At 50.2% G+C, this 25,541-nt stretch overlaps 8 protein-coding genes across 8 annotated transcripts; 4 read left to right on the top strand and 4 right to left on the bottom strand.

The window, feature by feature from the left end:
• Positions 1-1,355: 1,355 nt before the first annotated feature.
• Positions 1,356-2,833, bottom strand: ALT_1656 (eukaryotic translation initiation factor 3 subunit E; the record flags this gene model as incomplete). The annotated part of the gene is made up of 3 exons (XM_033562588.2): positions 1,356-1,374; positions 1,436-1,630; positions 1,692-2,833. 3 exons carry the CDS (start codon positions 2,831-2,833, stop codon positions 1,356-1,358), a joined length of 1,356 nt encoding a protein of 451 aa, XP_033418479.1.
• Positions 2,834-3,459: 626 nt separating this feature from the next.
• Positions 3,460-4,052, top strand: ALT_1655 (mitochondrial 54S ribosomal protein mL49; the record flags this gene model as incomplete). Its single annotated transcript, XM_033562589.2, has 2 exons — positions 3,460-3,918; positions 4,002-4,052. 2 exons carry the CDS (start codon positions 3,460-3,462, stop codon positions 4,050-4,052), a joined length of 510 nt encoding a protein of 169 aa, XP_033418480.2.
• Positions 4,053-5,130: 1,078 nt separating this feature from the next.
• Positions 5,131-8,076, bottom strand: ALT_1654 (putative ARID/BRIGHT domain protein (SWI1); the record flags this gene model as incomplete). The annotated part of the gene is made up of 1 exon (XM_033562590.2): positions 5,131-8,076. One exon carries the CDS (start codon positions 8,074-8,076, stop codon positions 5,131-5,133), a length of 2,946 nt encoding a protein of 981 aa, XP_033418481.1.
• Positions 8,077-11,448: 3,372 nt separating this feature from the next.
• rpt3 (proteasome regulatory particle base subunit RPT3) lies at positions 11,449-13,007 on the top strand (the record flags this gene model as incomplete). Its single annotated transcript, XM_033562591.2, has 6 exons — positions 11,449-11,603; positions 11,661-11,702; positions 11,772-11,870; positions 11,923-12,209; positions 12,266-12,929; positions 12,989-13,007. 6 exons carry the CDS (start codon positions 11,449-11,451, stop codon positions 13,005-13,007), a joined length of 1,266 nt encoding a protein of 421 aa, XP_033418482.1.
• An 813-nt stretch (positions 13,008-13,820) lies between these two features.
• ALT_1652 (vacuolar protease A) lies at positions 13,821-15,225 on the top strand (the record flags this gene model as incomplete). The annotated part of the gene is made up of 4 exons (XM_033562592.2): positions 13,821-13,922; positions 14,009-14,159; positions 14,221-14,875; positions 14,937-15,225. The coding sequence occupies 4 exons, from the start codon at positions 13,821-13,823 to the stop codon at positions 15,223-15,225; spliced, it is 1,197 nt and encodes a 398-aa protein (XP_033418483.2).
• Positions 15,226-16,199: 974 nt separating this feature from the next.
• Positions 16,200-18,821, top strand: fcpA (protein-serine/threonine phosphatase; the record flags this gene model as incomplete). Its single annotated transcript, XM_033562593.2, has 3 exons — positions 16,200-16,447; positions 16,520-16,606; positions 16,682-18,821. 3 exons carry the CDS (start codon positions 16,200-16,202, stop codon positions 18,819-18,821), a joined length of 2,475 nt encoding a protein of 824 aa, XP_033418484.2.
• A 353-nt stretch (positions 18,822-19,174) lies between these two features.
• Positions 19,175-21,840, bottom strand: ALT_1650 (arginase; the record flags this gene model as incomplete). Its single annotated transcript, XM_033562595.2, has 6 exons — positions 19,175-19,278; positions 19,371-19,645; positions 19,717-20,161; positions 20,774-21,033; positions 21,083-21,666; positions 21,754-21,840. The coding sequence occupies 6 exons, from the start codon at positions 21,838-21,840 to the stop codon at positions 19,175-19,177; spliced, it is 1,755 nt and encodes a 584-aa protein (XP_033418486.2).
• A 708-nt stretch (positions 21,841-22,548) lies between these two features.
• On the bottom strand, positions 22,549-24,517 carry ALT_1649 (glutamyl-tRNA(Gln) amidotransferase subunit PET112; the record flags this gene model as incomplete). Its single annotated transcript, XM_033562596.2, has 4 exons — positions 22,549-23,813; positions 23,867-24,008; positions 24,056-24,132; positions 24,196-24,517. 4 exons carry the CDS (start codon positions 24,515-24,517, stop codon positions 22,549-22,551), a joined length of 1,806 nt encoding a protein of 601 aa, XP_033418487.2.
• Positions 24,518-25,541: the final 1,024 nt, after the last annotated feature.

Raw genomic sequence — 25,541 nt, 5'->3', positions numbered from 1 at the left:
GATCACTTAGTTGGCGAAACGTGATAAATGGGAAGAGTCTGCCTAACCCGCGAGATTGATACAAACAGGGGCGCGACGGCTATCTCATCAATGGCATGCCTTTGACACGGGTCTCTGCTCCCTTCTAGCACTGCTTTCCTACTGCCGTGTCGCTAACAGGATCACACAGGAACAAATCAATGATCTGGCCATCATGTCACGAGAGTACGAACGGCAGGAATCCCTTCGAATGACGGGAGATATCCTTACACCCCATTCCTGCAGGGAGTCAGAGCCGTATATCAACGAGATAGTACCGGTGCGCGCCTTTGGGCATCGCAGGCAGCCCGTTGACCACGGAGGGCGGCGTGGGCGATGATTCCAAGTCATTTGATTGACAATAGATTTTCACCGATTTAGAGCCAGTGATATCTTCGAGCGTATTCCTTTGATTGTCTCCTGGCTTTTGCTTTTTCACCATATACCCATCGGAGCGCGCCAGTCCATTTTTCACGTACTACTATTTTGTTTTGATCAAGACCGTCGTTTTCGCTGCAAGCGTTATGTCGAATCCGTCTTTTGTTTGAACAACTCTTGAGATTTGAAATCGGGCCATGTATCAATAACTGGCCTCGACTACAATTCATTTTTTCGGGTTGCTTTGGCTTTGATATGGATCGCCTTCTTTGGTCCTAGAGATGTTCTCCAATGGCCTCTTGATCGCTACAAATAATCCACGAGACATCCTTCTTCATAGGCAGTCTCATTGTTCAGCGTCATCGGCGCCGTTTAGCCTGCTGATAAGGCAATAGGCAATGAATGAATACAGGAATGACATGAGGTAACCGGAAGGTCGATACTGAATTTCACTCATCTGTCTATAGACCATTCGTAACAGCATATCAATGGATCAATCAACATAGCACAAAGCTCTGAGACCGTGCGAGACAATATGACTCTCATCAATCGTTACAATCGGTCATTCGCCCGGCTCCGACGTAGAATCCTAGAGTCCCGGAACACGGACTCCAGCTGGCTTCCCTTTCGGTTCTTCCGTCGCTTCTAAACCCTTAGAAATGTCAAAGACTCAATCAACGGCCGCTCATTTTCTTTTCTCATCATCACAGAAACACATAGAGAGTCAAGCAGGAGGCCCAAGAGAGATATCTAAAACTCTGACAACATAAAATAGAAAGGAGGAGGAATTACGGGGAACATGAAAAGTGGACCACCTGAACGCCAGCCTGATGCCACTCTGCTTGGTCCCATCACACGAGAAACCCACAGGTCGTGGGGATTTTTAACATGAACAGAACCATTCGGAGGAAGGAAAAAGGATGAATTTTGTTTTCGGGGCGTAAATCGAATTCTTTACTTTATTTCGCAACAGCCGCGCTGTGAGAGAATTAAGAATCAGTAAGTTGTCAGTCGTGTGGATACAATAAGTGGAACGAACCTCAGCACTTGTGTCCGGAAGAAAGCACCCTTGGTCTTCTCGATGACCTGCTGGTACACAGACTGGGGAGGGTGGTTCATGATCACGGTGCCCTCCTTGTAGTCGATCTTGGCATCAACACGTGTGTCGCGGATCAGGTTGACAATCCACTTCTCGCCCTCATCCTGATTCAGGCCGAGACGGGTGGAAAGATCCCTAGTTTCCAATGTCAGTTATCCGTCGCCAGGTCCCTAAATTTCAGGATACTGTCACATACTTGATATCAATCCGCTGGTGGATCTTGCAGTAGCTCTCGGAGATCAAGTGCCGGGCAGCCTCGACAAAGGCATCAGCGGTGGAAACAAGGAAAAAGTCGCTCCGGAGCACATCCTCGGCCTCGCCCAGCTTCTTCTGAGCCTCTTCGAAATCGAAATCAACGTAGAGAGCCTTGACGAAGTCGGTGATAGGGTCGTTGTACTCATAACCCTCCTGGCGCACCACGCGGATCAAGTCCTTCAATTGCTTCTGGTATACACTGCTGCTTTTGTGTGCGCGGTTACGGTTGGTGATGACTGCCGCGGCAAGGTACCGCAGGATCCAGGGGCAATTGGTCTGGATGGTGTTGATGTAGGCGGGGGAGAAGAAGAGATCGGTCAGGACATCGCGAGCGGGGTCGTGGTTGAAGAAGGGGAAAAGAGACCAGTGAATCAGCCAGGAGCGGTTCTGGAGCTGACCCAGAGGGTTGTTGAATAGACGGGTTTCGATCGAGTCTTTGACCTTCTGGACTTCCTCCATCGCAGCCTCCCAGCTGGTAGTGAGGATCTCCGAAGCGAATTTACCCCATGTAGCGGAGGCAACCTTGTCGTTATCCGTCGAAAGAACACGGAACTGATAGAGAAGCTCTGCGGCATTACCGTAGCTGCCGCAGCTGTACTGGAACCGGCCGTAATCGTAAAGGCTGTTGACCATTTCAATGGTCACTCCGTGCTGTTCCTCGAGGAACTTCAAGTTGGCGACCTTGTCACTTCGCAGGTTGGCCACGACGCTCTCATCCTGCAACAGCTGAGTGATCTTCGCGCTCTCCTCCTCGTACTGTTGCAACTTGGCGAGAACCTCCTCCCGCTTCTTCACGAACTCATCGGGAATGTCGTCGGAGTTGTTGATTTCCTTCCAGAGATTGGCAACATAGTCGGTCATGTTCGTGTGCTTCAAAAGCTCATACTTCGCACGGACAACTTCCTTCTCGTCATCTTGGCCCGAGCTGAATTCAAGCAGGGGAAAGACGAGGTGACGGTCGAGATAGGGGATCAACTTGGGAAGCAGGTTGTATTGGTTGGCGATTTCTTCAGCGGTCTTGGGAGGGTGGGCCGCGGCACCACTGAGAAGAGTCTCAGCGGAAGGGGGGACGTTGGCTGCCATGTCGGTGTAGAATTGACAGCAGTAAGAGAGGAAAGGGCGGGTTATATGAAGTGGAGGAACAGCAGCGAGGACTGTGTTGGAAGTCTCTCTCTCTCTGTGTCTCTTCTTTCGTCCCGTGCCAAAGTAAGTGTGCGGCGGTTTCTTTGCGCTGGCGAAAATGTGGGCGGGAGGGCTGGTGGGCGGGCTATCCCCTTTTGGGATTAGTAGCAGGTCTCCGCTCAGAACGCAAGAAATCGTATGTTGTAGGATGATGCTTGACATTTCTGTAGGACCTCTCTTCGATCGTACGTCGCCTTCACATCCCCTGTGATAGAACCCATTTGTGGTCGGGGCTCTTCATCACATCCACGCTTTGGGGTTGCCAGAGTTTCATCCATTGCAGGCCCCTTTTTCCCATATCCACAGCCGATGGCATCTTTCCTGCAGTCTCTGCCGGTCTGCTCGGCCGTTCGCAAGCAGTCGACAGCTCCCCTCTTCCTCAATGCTTCACAGTTCGTCACTTCATCGAGGACATGTAGCTCTTTCTCCACATTATCTTCACAGTCTAGATCAATCTCTTCTCGTAAGTCTCTGTCGAATCCGCCTATCCCATGCATTCTATCCATAAGCGAGCTATAGCCAAAAACATGAACAAAAACAGAGAAGCAGACGTGGGAATCATACTGGACGTGATCGTACTGACATGTGTTACTGCAGTTCACTCATTGAGATCCGCTCAACACTCCAAATCAAAGCCTTCCGCCCATCAGTCTCGCACGTTCCTGGTTCAGCTTAAACGGCAATCCCAGACTCTGAAAGAAACCCCTTCCGCAACAACAGGAGCCGTTCCTCCTCCTGGTGCAAATCTGCAACTCACAAACCTCCCATATTTCATTCGTCGCACAGCATCAAACCAGCTCCCCGTATACCTCGTCACAAAAGCCGGTGGTACCAAGCAGCAGACCAAGATTCAGAAGACGGAAGGTGATCTCGAAGCGTTGAGGAGCGACCTTGCACGGTATCTCGGTCTGGAAAGCGGCGACCCGCGTGCGCCGAAAAGCCCGGACGTCACTATCAACCGCCTCAATGGCCATATTATTGTCAAGGTATGCCAGGGCACATGCCTCGCGCCGTCCAGAGCTTTTTTCCTCCTTTATCAATGCGGTTGCTAATTGATACCATCATGTAGGGTTGGCGGAAGCCTGAGATTCAAAAGTTCCTTCTGGAGCGTAACTTTTAAGCAGGGACCTATCAGCTCTTTCAGCATGAACGATTACCCTTTCCTACCCTATATCTATCATCAATCATCTACTCGATAATCGACTACCAATTTACATATCCCACTAAAAAAAGCTATTTCAAGCTTCTACTGCAAAGCACTACCAAAAAGACCGAAGAAGGGAAGTGAAATGTGTTATGCGCAGGAAAGGAGCCCATGGAGAATGCAAGATGAGCAGAAAGTGAATCTTTGATGGTTACATGAACGGTCTACTTGTTTATCGCCTTTCACTGTCTTTGGATCGTCATTTCATTCGTATATCGTTTCATGTCCGTTTTTGCATTGTACGATTCTCTTGCCGGTGTCCGTGTTGCGGGTTTCTCATTGCTGTCATTGAAGGCTCTGGCTTCTGCTGTACTCTGGGGTTGTTGTCCTCTTTCTATCCTTTCCGCATCAGATCTCATCTCTGCCATTTCTCGGTTGAGTGGCTATTTGTACTTGACACTTTAGTACAGGTCCAATTGTCCAGACAAATCAGGTGAAAAGACATTTGCATCTGGAAGTAATCAATTGTGACACGTAAAAGCAGGTTCGGCATCTAGTATCCGTGGGGAGCTCAGGCGAGGCCCTTAATATATTCTACAGTGTCATTTCAGTTCCATGTTGAAAATGATGAACAATTTTCCTACGGAGAAGCTTGTCGTCTCGTCTCCTTTAATGTAAAGCGAAGAGAACCAGGCATCTGTAGGTCGTTACGATGGAGGATGAATGCTTCGAAATGATGACAATCGATGGTGTATTTACCCATATAGACATCATGAATGATTCTTTTGCCCGAGGGTATTTTACAGTGATAGACAGAATGATACACAGTCACGCCCCACAATATTTCTCCCACCGGCGCCGAACAGATACAAAAAGACATGGAACAGGTATGAGTGAGTCCTCATTGAGATCAGAAGAGGCATGACGAGAATGAACAAGACTGGCTTTGGAGATGGTAAGCCCGCTGCGGTCGCTTGAATATCCAAGAAAAGGGAGTTTGAAGCAGGCAGAGAGTAAGAAGCGGCAGAGTATTCCATTAGGGTTTGACACAATGTTACTCGGCTAAACGAGCATAAGAGATCAGTTGCCGAACAACGCCAGGATCAACATTGGGCATCAACAATGCACCAAGTAGGCTCTCTTTCTTCGGGATGATTCCAGACGGAAATTTCCGCGCGGAACTATTGTCAGCGAGCTTCGACTTCTCCGCTAGTCGACACAGTATTGTTAGACCTCGATTGATGATAGAACTATAAGCGGAGGCCTCTGCCTCCGCCTGGCCTCGGGCAGCATGGGACTGGCGAGAATTGGTACTAGGGGGAGGGACACGTTCAGTGCTCAGCAAACATGAGAGCCGCAGAAGATGAATAGCAAACCCGTCGATCGATTCAAGCCATTGTTTCGCCAAGGTACCATCAGCAAACGAAGAAAGAATGTCGGCTGCCAATAATCCCTGCATGAGGAATACCTTGCGGGCGTCCGCTATGGCCAGATGTTTCCGCAATTGATCGGGGACTGGACAAATAGCTAGTCCGAAAGCACGGGTCAGCAATTCATGCTGCGAACCGGGTGCTCCATCACTGGAGAATATTGCTTTGAAAAATGTCCTGTTGGGGTCATCTCTGGCCAGAAGCTTAGCCAAGCTGTCGACGGCGGCGGGTGTGTATTTGTGAATCGAGGCGTTGTAGGATGTAAACATGACTCCGTCCGCACCCAACGTTGGAGGCGGAAATGGAGCAAAAGACAAAAGAAAGTGCAATAGACAAAGGGCCTCCTCTTTGCTTGGTAATTGAATCACATGTGCCAAATTGCTCAAATAGATGACAGCGTCCTTCATGAAATCCAATGTGTTCTGATGGGTTCGAAGAAGCATGTTTCGAGTCCCTAAGTATCGGATAATGGTTGATATGAACTGTACAACGGGGGCAGTCGATAATAATCCAAAGTTCGACTCAGTGAAGGAAAGATTCCGCAATATTGTGGTGACGCAGATAAGTCTGTCAACAGCCCGGTCGAGCTCATATTCAAGGCTTCCAAACTCAGGGACGTCGGCAAGAGAAGTCCATTCCGCTTGACATCCACGAGTAACCTCCTCGTACGAGGGCAGTAACATCACATCCGAAACCTCCACGGCGTGTTCAGCAAGGAGATCAGCTTGGTCCTCGGCACATTCGATCAAACTATCAATCAGATCTTCACAATTATCGAGCGAGATTTGGACGGCTGGTTCACAAGAGAGGGATACAAGAGTATCCAGCGCCAGGCGCATCTCCGCATGAATACCAGACTTGATGCTCATTGTGAGCGCGTGAATGTCAATGACACCAAGCTCGGCGAAGGAAGGCACGTTTGGTTTCAACCTAGTTAATTCTTCCCCAAGCTGGTACATTTCATCCAAAGCTATCGGACCATGCAAGTTGCTCTCCGGCAAAACCATTGGTTTGAAAGGGTCTTGTATCGGATGTTTCAAAGGTTGATCAGAGGGTTGCTCTAATGTCTTCGCCGACTTTCCCGGTGTTCCCACAAGAGGTTTTGTTGACTGCGCAGGGGACTGGTTTGGTAACTGGCCCGTAGAATCCTGCGGGGTTGCTGGAGGCTGAGACTGGCGAGATACACTTAGTCGATGCTGTTGTTGTCTGTTCGACGCTTTGACTTGGGTCGGGGTCGCGAAGCCATTTGGAATGTTTTGCTGCGCATTGTTTGCTACCGACATGCTACCAGGAGAGGCACCAACTGGTTGAGGTACTTCGAATCCTTGGCCCTGTTTGACTGTTGGCGACTGAAACTGGAGAGCCGAAGGATCGCTTGGCTGTCGCGGCAGTGAGTTTGCCTGCATTTGATCGGCAAATTGCTTCTGCTGCGTGCTGAGGAAAGCCTGTTCGTACGCAGCGAGATTCCTTTGATAATGCTCCCGAATCTCCTGTACAGCCATAGGAAATTGCATCGGAGGGAACTGAAGCTGTTGGGCTATTACAGGCCACATGTTTGCAGCGCTTACCTTCTTTGACCCACCCAGCTTCATGACCGTCGCATAGAGCTGGACCAGGTTGATAGGGCGACCACAAACTATGGGATTCGGATCCAAAGGCAGATTGCGCGACATCATAAATTTCTGCAACGACCTCATAAAGCCCTCAGGATTGGGTGGTTTCGCCATGTTTTGCTGCATTTGCCTGATGGCCGCCATTTGCTGAGGATTTGCCATCGCGTTCATTCCCGCTGCCACGGGGCGTCCTGCCATCGCAGGATTCATATTCATAGGACGACCTTGGCTCTGCATCTGCAATGCGTGCAGTCGCTGCTGTTGAACGGCCATCGCTTGCTGATATTGCGGCATACTGCTAAAATTCGCTTGCATGGGCGCTTGCACAGCAGCGGAAGTCATCGTAGGAGCGGGTGCAAATTGCGGGCCCATCCCTTGAGGGAAAGGTTGACCTTGAATAAACGAATTGTTTTGCGGTGTGTTGACTCTACTCGGATGATCTGATTGCGACGGGGACATATGAGGCCCGACATGGGGGCCAGCGGGCGAGAATGGGCTAGGAGAGGCAGTTCCCAGTCGCTGCACACCGTGCTGGTCAAAGTCTTGCATGATGGGGGACTGAGTGACATTGGTCGGAGTCCCTTGCTGGAAATGTTGGTACGGCGCGGCATGGGAAGGGAATTGCTGGGCGCCGTTCGCAGGCCCCTGGTAACCAGGGTAAGGCACTTGATGAGGCGTCTGAGATCGCGATACAGAAAGCCCGCCAGGCGCTTGCCTGGGTGACATTGAGAGACCATCCTCTGGTCGCGATCTCTTAGATGGAATCACCTGGTTAGGGTTGTGGAATCCGGGGGAAGCATTTCGCGGCACTCCGTTGAACATGCGCTGGAACTGATTCGGGTCTGGCGGCGTGGGCGATGCATGGAGAAATGCTGTAGATGGATCTATTGTTGTTTGATTAAAGGCACCATTGTCATGGCTCTGGAGGTTCGAGGCGTCGGCTAGCCAGGCATTCATGTCGTGTGGTCTTACCAACCCATCTGCAAGGCGATGATCGTCAGTGAATGTGACACACGCACAGAACAGGCTTGGTCATCATTAATAAGCAACTGTCGGACTCGCGACGAAATCAACATGGAAATCAATGATGCAACAGATGAGGCAACTATTGACTAAAGGCATCACAGAAAGGGCAAGGTGGGGGGCTATAGACGCGTCGGTGGTGTGGTTGAGTCGCGCTTTTGAGTCTGCGACACGGGCATTTGAGAAGCAACGACCACACAGAACAGAGTTATCGGAGACATTCGACACCAAGAGCTGCAAGTAATGAAGAGACGGAACAAGATCGGTACTGAAGGAATAAAAATAGCGCAAAGATTTTGTACATACCGACAAGGCTGGATAACTTAGATGCCGACTCGTAAGCGTACGATTACACCGGTCCCGAAATAGCAGCGGTTGAGAGGCTTGAGAGAGTGCAAGGAGGACGATGGGAAGTCACGGGATTCCAGGCGCCGGAGCGCAAAGGCAGAAAACAGGGATGGAAACTGTCAGAGGCTCAACCATCAGTGTAAGTAAAGAAGCAGCTAAGCTATAACACCAGGATAAATAAAAAACGGTAACAACAAAATACAAGAGTAATGATGACTTTAGTCAATAAGACAGAATAATAAGCCAAAGAAGCGCTGGAACTATGAGCACCACAGGATGGGGATTGCAACGTGTGTGACTGGTCCCGAAGAATGGCCAGATTGGATGGCCAGTAGTGCGTGGCGACACATGTGAAGTGTGCTCTGGACAGAAGCAGGCACAATCCAATGGCATAAGACAAGTGGGTGGGTGGTCTAGTATTGAACGTACCAGATCCAAGTAAAGCAGTGAACAGGAGAGCCGTAATTTTATTTTATTCTAATGAAATTCCTTCCTGTATTTCGATGAGGGGAAGGGGGGCCGCTTGAAAAGGCAGACAAAGTGGAGGCGTGGGAAGACAAGAATGGAACAAGCGTAAGAGGAGTGTGCAGCAGTAGCAGTCCAAAGATAAGAGAAATGGAAGGGACGATATTGAAAACAGACAAAGAGAGGTACGTACGGGTACTGGGGGTACCTTAGTCTTCCAGTAGGTTATTTTACCAGCAGCAGCAACGGAAGAGAGGCCAGTCAGTTAGTCGGCAAAAGGGGGTCGAACAAAACGGCAGAAGGGAAGCAGCGAGAAACAAGCAACGAACGGATCAGTGTGCAATAATGCCACTGGTCTGATTAGATAAGCACATCATGTGGAATGCCGCTGTTCCTCTTCCGGCCGTCCAGAGACTCCAGCTATGACCAAGATCTTCTGCTCCAGCACTTAAGGATTGCACCGACACTTTTCTTGAAACTAATTAAAAGAAAGTGATATGCTCTGGAGTAAGAACTCCCAAGTCGAATTCATTGATTCATCTCCTGCCAGGTCCACCGTTCTTTAAGGTTTTGACTTCATCGGAAGTGTCCCTTAATCCTGTTGCCGCCATATTTGGGTTAGTTAGCACCCGATCAGGAATAGGAGCAAGATAGGCGTTAATATTTTGCCAAGGTTGTTGTAAATTTGTAGCACTGAGACTTGATCACTCAAGGTTGTTGCTGGATATCCAGAGTGCTTTCTATCAGTCTCCTTTTCAGCACCATGGCAGCACTTGGTATTGGAGACACAAATGATCCTAAATGTCATGCGCTGGCTGTGCACATCGCTCATGCAAATTGCTAGGTCTTGGTCCTCCCGGGATACATGACCACAACGTATACAGAGTATGACTAGGAGTTTCAGCAAACTCCAGTTGGTGGGGCTGTTATGACAATCATAGAGGCGGTTGTCATAGGGCGAAGTTGATGGGAGGTCAAAGAAGACGCATGATAACCAGCAGCTGGTATCGACTTCCAGTCAACTTGGGAGAAACGGTGCTATAGCCAGCAAGATACGATATAATGAGGTGAAGGACAAAGGAGAACGATGAGACGCAGAGCGAAGAACAGTAACTCAATACTTATACTTCGGGGAATGAGAATACTAATAACCCTAGTTGGCCTGAAAGATGCCGAAAATAATGGTCATACGTCGTTATTTGCGCAATTTTTAGCAAGGTGACTGGTCAGAACATAGTCATGTATCCAGGTGTCGACTGTTAAGTAAATGAGTGCATTTCCCCTACGAGGTTGATCATCCCGATGCTACCTGCTACGTACACGCCTTGATCCATTTCCATGGTAACCCCACTCAAGGAAGCGCATCCGATCCATGACAATACCCAGCGCCGGGTCCATGATATCGTCTTTCGACTTTGACTTGGCTCCTATACTCCGTACTCTACTTCAAGGTACAATTCTTTCGGCACTGATAGGCATGATCGGTTTCATTCTCGCCTATCTAGACATTTCAAATGACAGCAATTGTGTAACAAGAGTGCCCTCCCGGGCTACAGTACGGAGTACTACTAGCAGTAATAATCATTCCACTACCGCTTTTCGATGGGCGCCTATCTCATAGATACCCGATAGTATTGCAGTCTGTGAACATTTGACTTGTGCGCAATTGTAAGTCATTGTGAGTTTTGCAGGCAGATCCTTCAGGTACAACTTTGTTCATGAATGTGTTTGCTAGTTGCACTTCGATCTCATGCCACGCCTTCGACGGTCATTAGCTGAAAGTCTATGTGCAAACATACCTTAGCATTCAAGGAATATACACATAGGGACGTTGTGGGTCTCAAGTCTTAGCACACGGAATTACATTTTTTGGCACTTGAAGACAGTGCTGCAGGCGGTTAGGCTGTTTGAATTGCTTCGAGTATCTTGAGGACCGACAAGCAGAAAGAGCTTTGGTCCTGCCATGGCTTTATTGCAGATGGCCAAGTTACCTTGAGGTTGAAGACATGTAAATTTGCATATTCCAGTAGATTTTCGCTTATTGCTGGACGCTGAGCATCCTGATTTATATATAGCTTTAGTGAGGTATCTGGGATGAACAAAATGGCCATAATCCTGCGTATAAAGAGGCCCGAGTGCGAAATGGACAATACAGATACATATGCAGTAAACATATCTGCTTTTAAGAACTTAGGTATACGCAAAAAGATGAATTAAGAACTTGATGAGATCGGATTCCCACATGTTCGATAGCTCTCTGGCGGCGCCAAGCTACATAACCACGTGACTACAGCTTGAGCTGCTGGTGGTATGGGAGCCGGCCTTCAATATTATTCATACGAAAGGTCCAACCGAGACGACGAACTCAATACACCAGCAACGCCCCTTTATATTTGACGCAAGACTTGTCCTTACAGTTTCTTTTCCTCAGAACTTTCAAGCAACTCCTGCAGCCGCCCACACCCATACTTCAGACGCCTTCCTTCGTTCATAATGGGAGACGTCGCCGTGGAGAGCTCGGCGACCAACGTCACGCCTAGCAAGTCGGCGCCATTCGATACCATCCCTAATATAGACTCGCTCGAAGGCACAGATGCAGATGGAGGTGATGAGTATGCAACTCTGAAGAGACTTCAAAGACACTTAGAGTAAGACACCTTCCGTGAGACTCAGATCTGTTATCATCAGGTAATAACCCAAAGCAGATACATCCAGCTTCAAGAAGAGTACATTAAGGATGAACAAAGGTAAGTCACAACCCATACTCTGTATTATTATCAACAACTGCAGCAGCTAAATGATCCGTCTGATTGCAGGAGTTTGAAGCGAGAGCTCGTCCGTGCGCAGGAGGAGATCAAACGGATACAGAGCGTGCCTCTCGTTATCGGACAATTTATGGAAGCTATCGATCAGAAGTATGGCATCAAGAGGATAATGAAAGGAGGTATACTGACTGAGATTCCCTAGCACCGGTATCGTGCAGTCGTCAACTGGCTCGAATTATGTCGTGCGCATCCTTTCCACACTTGATCGCGAGAAGCTCAAGCCATCCTCCTCGGTCGCCCTGCACCGCCATTCCAATGCCCTTGTCGATATCCTGCCTCCGGAGGCAGATTCGTCCATTGCCATGCTCGGTGAGAACGAAAAGCCAGATGTCACTTACGCCGACGTCGGTGGATTGGACATGCAGAAGCAGGAGATTAGGGAGGCTGTCGAGCTACCCTTGACGCATTTCGACCTTTACAAACAGATTGGTGAGTCGGAGACATCGAGGGCAATGTCTAATGCTGGTTTGCTTACGCTACTCAAGGTATTGATCCGCCTCGTGGTGTTCTACTTTACGGCCCTCCCGGTACTGGTAAGACGATGTTGGTCAAAGCTGTGGCAAACAGCACAACTGCCAGCTTCATTCGTGTGAACGGCTCGGAGTTTGTCCAGAAATATTTGGGAGAAGGTCCTCGCATGGTCCGTGACGTGTTCAGAATGGCTCGTGAGAACTCACCCGCTATTATCTTCATTGACGAAATCGATGCAATTGCTACCAAACGATTCGATGCGCAGACTGGTGCCGATCGTGAAGTTCAGCGTATCCTGCTTGAGCTCCTCAATCAGATGGACGGCTTCGAGCAGACAAGCAATGTGAAGGTCATCATGGCCACCAACCGAGCGGATACTCTGGATCCGGCCCTCTTACGTCCAGGTCGTCTGGATCGTAAGATTGAGTTTCCGTCGCTGCGTGACCGACGGGAGCGTCGACTGATTTTTACCACTATCGCATCAAAGATGTCTTTGTCTCCAGAGGTCGATCTGGATTCACTCATCGTACGAAACGAGCCACTCTCTGGTGCTGTTATTGCCGCCATCATGCAGGAAGCTGGACTACGTGCTGTTCGCAAGAACCGCTACAATATCATCCAGTCTGACCTCGAGGATGCCTATGCTGCTCAGGTCAAGACCGGCCAAGAAGCGGACAGGTATGCTCTTCCCTGCATTCAAATCTGTCTCACCACCAGTTCTAACTATTGCGTTACAGGCTCGAATTCTACCGGTAGATTATGTACCATGATAGGTAGATATGATGTGGAAACAGGACCCGTGCCAGGCGAAAGAATAATTATGGATTGAACGCTCAACATTAGGCAATCTACATGTAGTACAGCGAAAGATGCATTTTTTGGAGAACCTGAACATTACTCCAGGATACTAATCTTTTGCCAGTAGATAGTAGTACAGTACACACAAGTGCCTACTTTAGCATCCGCCACCTCTTCGTGGACAAAACAAGATGTGTACCTTCGCTGACGCCAAGATTGGCTTACCAAGTAAGCAGGCACCAGCGCTGAGAACTGGAGTTACATCATCAAGCATATTACAGTAACAAGTACAGAACTAGTCAACTCGCAGATACGGCAATGGAAAATATATGACATCTATTGGGAGATAACATGACCACTAAGTCACCATCAGAGCTGCAAGTTCAAGAGAGAAACATGATGGGTTGTTCTTGGTATCAAGGGCCGTACCTGGCCGTCGTACGTATGTAGCAACCAGGCCGGAAGTGCTTATCAATTGATCCGACTCCCGTGACGATCCCCTCCCCAGCCCTGGTGACGCAGTTGAATCACGTTGATTTGCGGATCCAAAGCAGGGGCGTAGCTCCGCAACCAGTCATCCGCATCACCTCCACTTCCCAGGCGTCAGCTCCCGTTCCATCTACCTTAACTGCCTACTTCGTACCAACTCTTCATCTCTTAACCATCTCTCTCTTCTCACTTCATCGTCTCCACCATCGAAGATTATACGTTCTTTCTGTTGTTTTCAGTCCGTTCTCTTTATAGATTATTGTTCCCGCACGTTTACCAGTCATGAAGTCTACCTCCTTGCTCACAGCCTCTGTGCTGTTGGGCTCCGCCTCGGCTGCTGTCCACAAACTGAAGCTTAACAAGGTCCCTCTAGATGAACAGCTTGTAAGTGACCTTGAAAGCCCCTCAATTATCTCATGATTTCGAAATGACACACTGGACGACCGAGGAGGGCTAATGAAAAGCTGCAGTACACCCATAACATTGACGCTCATGTTCGCGCCCTGGGTCAGAAATACATGGGTATCCGTCCCAATGTCCATCAGGAGCTCCTGGAGGAAAACTCGCTCAATGATATGAGCCGCCACGACGTCTTGGTTGATAACTTTTTGAACGCACAATGTGAGCGTCAGAGCTGAGCAGCAGTAGTCTCCTGCAGTAATCACTAACACTCTTCTTATAGACTTCTCCGAGATTTCACTTGGCACTCCCCCGCAGAAGTTCAAGGTTGTCCTTGACACTGGTAGCTCGAACCTGTGGGTCCCTGGTTCAGACTGTAGCTCTATCGCCTGCTTTCTGCACAGCAAGTACGATTCTTCTGCCTCATCCACCTACAAGGCGAATGGCACCGAGTTTGCCATCAAGTACGGATCCGGCGAGCTCAGCGGGTTTGTGTCTCAGGACACACTCCAAATTGGTGATTTGAAGGTTGTGGAGCAGGACTTTGCTGAGGCCACCAATGAGCCTGGTCTTGCTTTTGCCTTTGGCCGGTTTGACGGTATTCTCGGATTGGGCTACGACACCATCTCCGTCAACAAGATTGTTCCTCCTTTCTATAACATGCTGAAGCAGGGACTTCTGGACGAGCCCGTCTTCGCCTTCTACCTGGGAGACACGAACAAGGAAGGCGACAACTCCGAGGCCTCCTTCGGCGGAGTTGACAAGAACCACTACACCGGTGAATTGACCAAGATTCCTCTCCGCCGAAAGGCGTACTGGGAGGTTGATTTCGATGCCATTGCTCTTGGTGACAACGTCGCTGAGCTTGAGAACACCGGTATCATTCTCGACACCGGCACTTCTCTTATTGCCCTCCCGTCCACTCTTGCTGACCTGCTGTAAGTTGTCAAAATGTGTTATCATCAAAATTTTTTGCTTGAGCTGACTTCTTTTCTTTAGCAACAAGGAGATTGGTGCTAAGAAGGGCTTCACTGGTCAATATTCTATTGAATGTGACAAGCGTGACTCCCTGCCCGATCTCACCTTCACCTTGGCTGGTCATAACTTCACCATTGGCCCCTATGACTACACCCTAGAGGTCCAGGGCTCCTGCATCAGCTCCTTTATGGGGATGGACTTCCCCGAGCCTGTTGGTCCCCTTGCCATCCTGGGAGACGCTTTCCTGCGGAAGTGGTACAGCGTCTATGATCTTGGTAACAACGCGGTTGGTCTGGCTAAGGCCAAGTAATGTGTGTCTGTTTGCAGCCGCCGCGCTATACCAACTATGACAGAACGACGATACGTATATAGCTTCATTGCGGTAGCTTAGTTTGTTTTTCAAGTCTCTACATGCCTGGGATTCGCTGCAGGAAGATGAACAGATCGAGTCTTTCATGCAGATACCTGCAATTCATTGTTCTGCTTAATGGATATCTCACACCTGTAATGGACAACTGATTTTTGTCTAAGTTGATTACTATGCCGGGATTTTACCTATAAAATTAAGTACCTAGTAGCTGCAGCAAAGCATACGCTGGATCCTTCGTCATCTCATGTTTGGTCTGGGTCAGAAGCTATGTAGGCTAGACCCAATCAGGCATTTGCCGCCCCCGCTCGGCCACACGACTCTTTGACGGACTTGGATGAGCCTCGCTTTGTTGCCTTGGCTTTCCGGCCGTTCTTGGTCTTGCCTTGCAACAACAGCCATTTCTTTCATCCATCACCAACCAACGTTTCCTTTCTCTCATCCCATCATCTTCTCTTTTACCCCTAATTTCCACAGGAAACAAGCTTCATCGCATTGAATAATAAGTCTCACGTTTTCTGCGCCATCAATTTCAAGTCTAGAGTTGGAAGGAAGCCTGTTTCTGTATTGCTTTTGGGTCGCGTCATCTCGTGGCAATCGTCTGAGCTACATTGCTTCCCATCCTCTACGTCCGTGAGGTCGGGTTTTCTCTGGCGCATCCTGCGACATACGTCTTGTAAACAAAACTCTCTACTTTTGCGTCCTCTATACACGTTCCGTCGTTGGAATTTCCTCTCTTTTGCTGGGCGCTTCGGGTATGGATCCCTAGCGGTCAGGCATACCTGTTTCGCTCGCGATCGGAATCGCCCTGGGGATCGTCCTTCCTTCTCATAATAGCTATATTATAGAAGGCAAGGGTTTACCGGGGTTGGATAAGAGAATAGCGAGAGGCAACCTCGCCTGCCCGATACAAGAGCATGCTTCTTCGGTTACCGCCCAGCCTCCATTACCCGATCACCGTCACGTCGCTGCTCAAAAAGCCGGGCGACACGGTTGAGAGGGATGAGGCCTTGTTCTGGTATGTTTACCAGACAACTGTCACCGAAGGTGATGGGCTGGGCAACAAGGTCGAGGTTCAGCGCAAATTCCCCACAAGGTTCGAGTCGACCGTTGATGGTGAAGTGGTTCAGTGGAAGATAGCCAAGGGTGATGTTATTGAAGCACCGTAAGTTATTGGCACGCTCTATCTGGGAAAAGAATGCGTGTCTGCTGGACATGGTGCTGATATCCGCTGTAGTATCGACGTCGTGGAGATTGACGAACCATGCGCCCACGAAGTTCAATTTGGAGGCCTTTGCGCCGAGTGTGGAAAGGATATGACCGAGTGAGTGACATTGTGCTTATTTGTATAGGATACTGCCGAGATAACGGGAACTAACCATTTTGTTCATCATGACAGGGCGACATATAATACTGAGGTCATGGACTCCACACGCGCCCCGATTCAGATGGTACATGATAATACTGCCCTTACCGTAAGCGAAAAGGAAGCGACGCGTGTGGAGGAAGATGCGAAGCGTCGCCTGTTGGCGAATAGGAAGCTCTCTCTGGTTGTTGATTTGGATCAGACTATTATCCATGCCACAGTTGATCCTACTGTCGGAGAATGGATGGAAGACAAGGACAATCCTAATCACGAAGCTCTGAGCGACGTGCGAGCTTTTCAATTAGTTGATGACGGTCCTGGCATGCGCGGTTGCTGGTACTACGTCAAGCTGCGACCTGGGCTCGAGTCGTTCTTGCAGAATGTCTCGGAGCTTTTCGAGTTGCACATTTACACCATGGGTACTAGAGCCTACGCGCAACATATAGCTGGCATTATAGATCCGGACCGTAAGCTCTTTGGTGATCGCATCCTCAGCCGCGACGAAAGCGGCAGCCTGACGGCCAAGAATCTCCAGCGGTTATTTCCGGTAGATACAAAGATGGTGGTCATCATCGACGACCGCGGAGATGTCTGGCGATGGAGCCCTAATCTCATCAAGGTTTCTCCCTACGATTTTTTTGTTGGAATTGGAGATATCAACTCCAGTTTCCTTCCGAAGAAGCAGGAGTTAGGGGGAGCCACCAAGCCTACTGAACAGGAAGCCAAAGGAACGAAGGAGCTACCGATGCAACAACCTCCTCCGAATGGTGCAATCGCCAAGCCTGCAGTCGAGGTTTCGACGCTGGAGCAACTGGTGACCATGGGCGGTGGGGACAATCCAAGGTTACTGCGAGAACAGAGCGTCGCGCAAGAAGAAACGATCATGCACCAGGTTGAGGACCGCCCATTGTTGCAGAAGCAGAAAGAGCTGGATGCGGAGGACGAGGCGGCTGAAAGCGGTGATTCTGCCTCGAGCGTGGAAGACACTCAAGATTCGACCAAACACCGACATCATTTATTGGAGGATAACGACCGGGAACTCTTCCTACTGGAGGAACGACTGGACCAGATACATAGGCATTTCTTCGAGGAGTATGATAAGAAGCGGTCGCGGGCGCTTGGTGGTAGAGTGGCAGCTCTGAGAGGAGAGCGGGGAACGTCCAAGGAGAAAGATATCGACCTCAAGTTGGTGCCGGATGTGAAGGACATCATGCCGCGCATTAAGCATCGTGTGCTTGGCGGTGTCGTCCTTGTTTTCTCTGGTGTACTCCCACTGGGAACCGATACGCAAAACGCCGACATTTCTCTTTGGGCTAAGAGTTTCGGGGCGGTCATTTCCACCAAGATCAATATGAGAACGACGCATCTAGTGGCTGGTCGGAATCGCACGGCGAAGGTCCGCGAGGCCACGCGGTATCCGAACATCAAGATTGTGACCACTCAGTGGCTTTTGGATTCGTTGACTCAATGGAAACGACTGGAGGAGGAACCGTACCTGCTTCCTGTGCATCCGGATGATCGGGGCGAGCCAATTTCGCCTGGGTCAAAAGAGCTTGAAAGCGGCTGGCTGTCGTCATCAGACGAAGAAACTGGTGGGTTCTGGACGGATGACGATGAGGGGTCGCAATTCAACGAAGAAATTCTGAAATCCTCCGGGCTCAACGAGATGTCCCCCATCGGGTATGACGCTGAAGAGCAAGCTGCAGTGCACGACGAGCTTAAGGAGTTTCTGGGCAGCGATGACGAGAGCGAAAGTGACAGCGAAGTATCGCTCCTAGCGACTGGCAAGAAGCGGAAGCGCGATGACGAGTCTCAAGGCACAGATGAAGACGAATCGGACGGTAGTCAAGGCGAAGAGGGAGTGATGGAGGGCTCGCGCCTGTCGCAGCGGATCAAACGGTCCTATGAGCGTACTACAGGGCTTAAAGAGGTTGCAACGGCTGATACGACGAGCACGGCAGAACTCATTCACACCAGCTTGGCAAAGGAACGCAGTGGAGGAGATACGGATGAAGCATTGAACGAGCCAGAGGAGCCCGCGGCGAGAGGGCAGGATGTCGTCAGTTATCCGGAGGATGAAGACGATGAACTGGAGCGGGAAATGTTGGCTGCATTGGAGGATGGGGACTACGATCCCAACGCCGAGGAAGAGATTGCAGCCGAGAACGGGTAGAGGGAATCCAGTCCACCGATCTACACACGCGGATTTTGTCTGTATATTACGGCAATTCTCTTCGATGCTTGTCTAAACTGATTTTATGTGCGGTTGCGTAGCGACGGCGTTTGGGCTGCTTCATGTTTGAGTCTGGGCCAGAATTGAGCCGGTGTTGAGAGTTGCATAGGTATATTGGACGATAGCTAGTCTCGCCATATAAGGATACAACAGAATGACATGAACATAGTGAGATGTAAAACGCAGAGTCAAAAAGGAACCGAAAATAAGAACGCCTTCCATGCATCATGCAGTGCCAGTAGGTATATCACGTAACATAACATATCAAATCATATAGCATCACGCCATCCCGATCAATCATATACATCGCGATTGACCTGCCAGGACATGACCATCATCCAGAGAAAGAAGATGGTATTGACCAGCTCAAACGCAAACGCTGTTTTCCAGCAATTACCTAGGTCGGTCGTCAGTCATCAGTCATCAGTCATAAGCACCTTTCAGCTTTCCAGCCCAAAACACTACTGAAAGGTATAGGGACAGACATACAAATGGTACTCTGCGTCAACCACGCCAACGTATTGATATTATTCCCCGTAGACGGATTCTCCACCACGTAGTTCTGACAATTGTCGTTCACGTTCCCCACAACCCCATACAGCTGCAGCGAGGTCTCGATCAACCCCGTCAGCCACAGCACGAAGAGGATAAAACTCCCGATGATGATGATCCCGGGGAGGAGGAAGCGCTGCGCCGCGAGGAAGAGAACGAGGAAGATGAAGAAGACGCCGAGGCTGCCGCTTACAACCATGTAGGGGAAGAGCCTGTAGATAGTATTTCTGGTTAGCTCTGCTGCATGGTGGGTAGGTAGGAGCGAAAGAGAGGAGGATGCTACCATGGAGTTCCCAAGCGGAGCTGCGACTGTACGGCCATAAACCAGGCGAAGATGCCTAGGCAGATTGCGGAGCCGGCTAACACAATGATGATCCAGATGTTGAGTTGGAGTTCGGGCCAGCGGTATCGGCGGCGGCGGTGGACGACGCGGGCGGTCATTGTTGGTGGTAGGTATTCGAGATACGGTTTAGTGATGAGGCATGGAGGGAAAGGGTCTGTTATCGTGTTGGGATACACTCGGTAGGAGTTCTTTTCGACGACCCAACCCGTTGATTCTGGGAGGGACTCGGTTTGAAAAAAAAGATAGTTGGGTGTCAACTGGCGACTGGCGACAGTGACAGATCCGACGACACACTGAGGGATGGACGGAGACAGCGCATCGGCGCCGCAATCCCACGTTGAGGCCCGCTCGTGGATGATCGGGCTTGAGGCCGGAGTAAGGAGTTCTGGTACGATTGTTCGTTGGGTTGGTTGGTCGCTTTGTTGATGCGTTGTTCAGGAGGTTATGTAAGCTGGTAGTTGGTGCATGGCAGTAACTGAAACAACATGAGATCTGTTGATGCTCCGTACGTAGGTCGCTCTTGGGTGGATTGACCGTTCATGGTTATGATACTGACGACAGAAGAGCAAAACTCGACAAAAATGGGTGGCAGGAAACGACCTACTCCGTGGGTAAAGACAGTTTGGAAGTAAATAGCGGTGGCTGGAAATAGGGCAAACCAGCGTTCATTGGCTCGGGAGCCGCCACGATCAACAGGTACGATCCGGATTTCTAACTAACATCGATATAAAGACGCTGTACTTTACTCAAGGAATAACTGTAGGTGAATTTTGATTCACTGTTGCTCTCCTCAGTTGACGCAGTTCATCAATTCATTGTTTAGCCTGGCGGCGGTCAGTCGTGTCTATCCTAACAAGTACATATACTCGTCTAGCCCATTCATATAACCATCAACCTGCGAAAGTGGAAGAGAAAGAGGGACAGAGAGAAAACGGAAACAGAAGAAAATGCCATCACAGGAGTGTGTCTCCCAGTGCGCACCGCACCAAAGAGCAACCGGCTCGGATGGTCTCTGAAGCACCGACTTCATCCAGGCTGGGGTTGACCTCTACCAGATCCATGGCGACCAAGTTGCCAGTCTCGTGAACACATTCGCAGATAAAGTCACCCTCGCGCAGAGTCAGACCGCCACGGACGGGAGTGCCTGTGCTAGGGGCCCATTGGGGGTCCAAGGCATCAACGTCAAACGAGAGATGGATGGGGGTGTCGTTGCCGATATGAGCCAGTGCCATTTCAACCACGCGGCCAATTCCATGTCTACTACAGTCAGATGGTCTCACCCGACGGAGAAGAAAGAAAAGCTCACCTGTCAATGTCATGCATGCTGAATGCCTTGATACCATGCTCCCGCAGCAGCTGCTTCTCGCCGCGGTCCACATCGCGCAGACCGATATACACCAGCTTGTTCTTGTTGACGATGTGATCATCCTCCAACCACCCGAAAATATCCTTCTTGTCCTCCCGGGCCAGCCGCGTCAAGAAAGCCATGGGCATGCCGTGGATGTTCCCGCTGGGGCTCATCTCCGGCGTGTTGATATCGGCATGCGCATCGACCCAGATGACCGCCATCTCGCGGCCCAGCCGCTCCCGGATGGCCTTGGCCGTGCCGGAGATGGTGCCGATGGCGATCGAGTGGTCGCCGCCTAGCGTGAGGACGAACTTGCCGTCCTTGGCGTAGTCGTAGACCTGCTTGCTGAGCGTCTCAGTCACGACGCTCACGGCGCGCGGCTTCTTCATTCCTCGGTGGTCGGGATCGCTCATGGGGGTCAGGCTCTCGTAGTAGTGCACGGTGTCGTCATAGTGAAGTTGGTAGCCCAGGTCGTCGCGCACTTGATTCAGAAGACCGGCTTCAATCAAAGCAAGCGGAGCTGCTTCAACGCCTAGTTTGCACTATACAGATAACGTTAGTTGAGGTCGTCACTTACTTCCTTCCTCGGTTGAAGGATTTGCGACAATGTATGCAAGTAAGCGTCATACCTGACCACCGTTAAATCCGACAGCGACCACGCCCAGCTCATTTGGCTTGGACAGGAATCTTTGCTTGATAGTCGATGGCGCTGTCATTTTGAGAGTGAGTGATGAGAATTTAATTTGTATAAAGACGTGTGGTCCAGAGCAAAGATCAAGGATTGATAACCGAAAAAAAAGGCACTGTTCTAGAAGAACTAAAGCGATAAGATTAAGATTGCGCGCGGTGGAGATCAGATCCGAGATTAGATGCCTCAGGCCGCAAGTCACTTCTGCTGCGAGTACAAGCTGCAACAGTATTGATACCTTGGAAGATGGAAAAGGGGAGTGAAAGTGACTCTCGAAATGAGGAAATCAAGTCAATTTATGTCTTATTCCTCCGACGACAGCCGTGGGGCCTTGCCGCCATGAGGAAACAGGGGAAAAGTGGTACACGACTGTGATCGCTAAAAACTGCTTTTAGGGATCATGGATTTCCCCTAAGTACAGGTCCAGGAGAGACGCCCGCTTGCGGGCTTCAACCCACTCCACCCTCATATTTCTATGACCAATGGTTTGGATTTATGCTTCTTTATCTAAATACAACTCCCGCGATGATCATATTTGGTCCGTAGTCATATGGGACTACTGGGTTGTCATATTCGTCCGTCGGCCGGAGGATGACGGTTGTTAGTACGCGGGATTTCCGATTCGAAAAATCAATTGAACTCTGTCTGTCCTATCACCGGAGGCTGATGGTATCTTAGGACAAGGGGTATCATTCATAGATTACATGCTATATAAGTACACATTGTGAAGGAGCTGCTACGGCTGATCTGACTTTCCGAGGATAAGCTCTCTCAGAATCTCATCCGCTTTCTGAGCTTCTACCCGGCCTTTCTCGCCCATGCGCATCATCTGTCCGACAAACCAGCCTAGCTTACCCAGCTGGTTCTTGGCGCGGATCTGTTCGACCATCTGCGGGTTCTGACTGATGGCTGCTTCCGCCAGAGCAATGTACTCCTCCCGGGACAGCGGACGGAGGAGTAGATTATCCTCCTCGAGGAGCTGAGGAACAGGTCGACGGTCACCATCGAAGACCATGACAAGCACCTGCTTGGCGGTAGCTCCCGTAATGCGTTTTCGTTGCAGCTGATCGATGATTTGCGCAAGGATCTCGGCGGGTACTCGTTGCGCATCCCAAGCTAAGTCCGCCTTGGCCCAGAGGCCTCCCAGCTCGTGCAGCACCCAGTTGCCAGCCATTCGGGCAAGACCCGCACGAGACTTGGCGTCTTGGTCCTGCTGCAGGTCGCGCAGAATGTCGACCACGTCCTGGTAGTATTCCAACCTCGCTCCGTCGTCCAGCTCGATCAATGGCTTTGCATCCTCGATCGAGAGACCATACTCTGGGCCAGCCAGCATCTCGATCAACTGGTCCGGAGGCGTCGGAAGCGAGTCTCTCAGTCCGGACACGAGGTCATGGCCGATAATCAGTGAAGGGAGATCCGGGTCCGGCATATAGCGGTAGTCCACTTCGCCTTCCTTACCTCGGAGTTTCCGAGTCTCAGTGCTTCCGATAGTCCAGCCTCGCGTCTCGCCTTCTATGACGCCTCCGCTTTCGAGGACAGCAATCTGACGGTTCTTCTCCGCTATGACAGCGTCTTCGACGGCTTTGAAGCTGCTGAGGTTCTTAATCTCGGTGCGCTGACCCAGCCCACCGATCCCCCCGTACTGATGGGTGCCGGGAGCCTCGTCCCGGCGGCGAACTGAGACATTCACGTCCGCTCGCAGGCCTCCTAGTTCCATACCGGTGGTCACGGCACTGCAGGATTGTAGAATGGCCTGAATCTTCCGAACACATGCCGCGGCAGTGGCAGGGGTGTGGATCTGCGGCATGGTGATTATCTCAATGAGGGGATGGGATACTCGGTTGAAGTCGAGAAGTTGAGTGGAGGGAGGATATTCCTGAGACTTGGCGGTGTCTTGTTCGAGCTGGATCTGTTTGATGCCGATGCGAACATGGTCGCCGTCCTCAGGTGCAACGCCGTCATGTTGAAAGAGATCCACGTAGCCGTTTTTGGCGAACGGTTCTATGTCAATGTCAGATCGTAATCGCCACCGACAGCGGAGGAGAGGAAGCTACCGTAGTACTGTGTGATCTGATACCCTGCAGGTTGATCCTGATAGAAGTAGTGTTTTCGATCGAACCGACTGACCGGTTGGATGTCGCAGTTCAAGGCAATCGCAGCGCGCAGGGCGGGTAACAAAGTCGTAGCTTGGAATTCCTATAAATATTAGCAGCTTCCAGTAGCGCATATTGCTAGATACGAACCGGCTGACTGCCCGGAAACGCCAGGTCAAAGAGAGCGACATTTGAGTTGGGGGTGTCGGTGTTCGACGTAGACGCTCCTGGTCACGCAGATCAGATTTTGCGTTTTGGGCCAGAAGGATAGCAGCATAGATTTGACGCACTCGAAAATAGCTTGGTTCCAGTGTTCAACTGGGCATGGATCTCAATGCCAACAGTCAACTCCCACTTTTGCCGGGACGCTTCCTCGCTTTCCCTTTTCTGTCTCTTCTGAGCTTTCAGAGCCTTTGCATCTTGTTTCAGCTGCTTCCGTAATGGTATGCGTTCCTTGGATTCTGTAGCTGATGTCTGTAGCGAGCTAATGCAACGATGAGGTGCGGTTGGCAGAGGGCTATGCCGGACGGTGCCAGACTGGGTGCCGCGATAACATGAGCCTCTAAGAAAGCGGGCAGCTCCGCGGCTTTGGCGAAGCCATTGTTGGAGCATGTGTGGGGGCGGGAGCGAAGTGGTATGTGATTTGTAAAGGCTAGAGGTACTGACTTGTTGGTTGACTTGAGCAGCAATTGATCTCGCGCACTAGTCTTGAGGGATAGCCGTGAATTGCCTGGATAGACAAAATGTTGTCGATGTTGAAGCGGAATTTGCGCGTCATACAGTAATGGGATTACCAAGTATAGCAACCCACCACAGCATAATAATTCGAAACTTTGGTAAGTTACGGTTCACCGCTTGGGTTGTCGATCATTTTAGAGCATTTTAGTTACTCGGAGGCTGGAGGATCTTGTATAGATTAATAGTTAGCTAGGAATTAAGACGAAACAATAATAGAAATAGAATCCGAGATCAATGTCTGAATGGCAACTTGATTTAGGTGAATACTCCGTATATGCGAGTCATTCCTCTAGGATCTGTACTGCCCTCACATCCTGCTGGCGATGGTCATCTACACAACCTAAGGTTATCGGGCCGTAAACAACGAATCGTAGTGGTTCCCGATGTGTCCCACGATGGTTTCATGCCCAAAGTCTGCTGATCTGATGATGTTGACCTCTCACAGATCATCTCTGTCACACTCTCTCACTGGTCCAGAAGTCAAGCAAGACAAGATCATCAGTTCCGACAGAATCGCAGGGAAAGTCCTGTGCATTCCGAGTCCCCACCCTCGTCTGGCTGCAAGACATGGGCATCGTCCACAGCGAGTCGCCGCCAGCCAACGCACCACTGCTCGTTCTTTTTTGCTTCCAATAGATCAGAATTCATCTAGGGTCATGCAGGATAGTATCTATCATGGTTTCACCCTTATCAGAGTCTGACAGAGGCCCACTGCAGGAATAACCTGCTGCTGTTAATACTTGACCTCTGCATGCCAGATTCCTCCTCTCCACCAGCTATTGCAACAACCAGAACTGCAGCGAGATAACCGAGGAGAAAAGGGAAAAGCAAAAATAAGAAAAGACCAAATAATTCAAGGCACACTTCCTGAAGATACTCTTCCTATCTTGCGATCAGA

Source organism: Aspergillus lentulus (genome assembly GCF_001445615.1).
Source record: "Aspergillus lentulus DNA, contig: Alt04, strain: IFM 54703, whole genome shotgun sequence".
Taxonomy (NCBI): domain Eukaryota; kingdom Fungi; phylum Ascomycota; class Eurotiomycetes; order Eurotiales; family Aspergillaceae; genus Aspergillus; species Aspergillus lentulus.
This window is presented reverse-complemented; position numbering and strand designations above follow the sequence as displayed.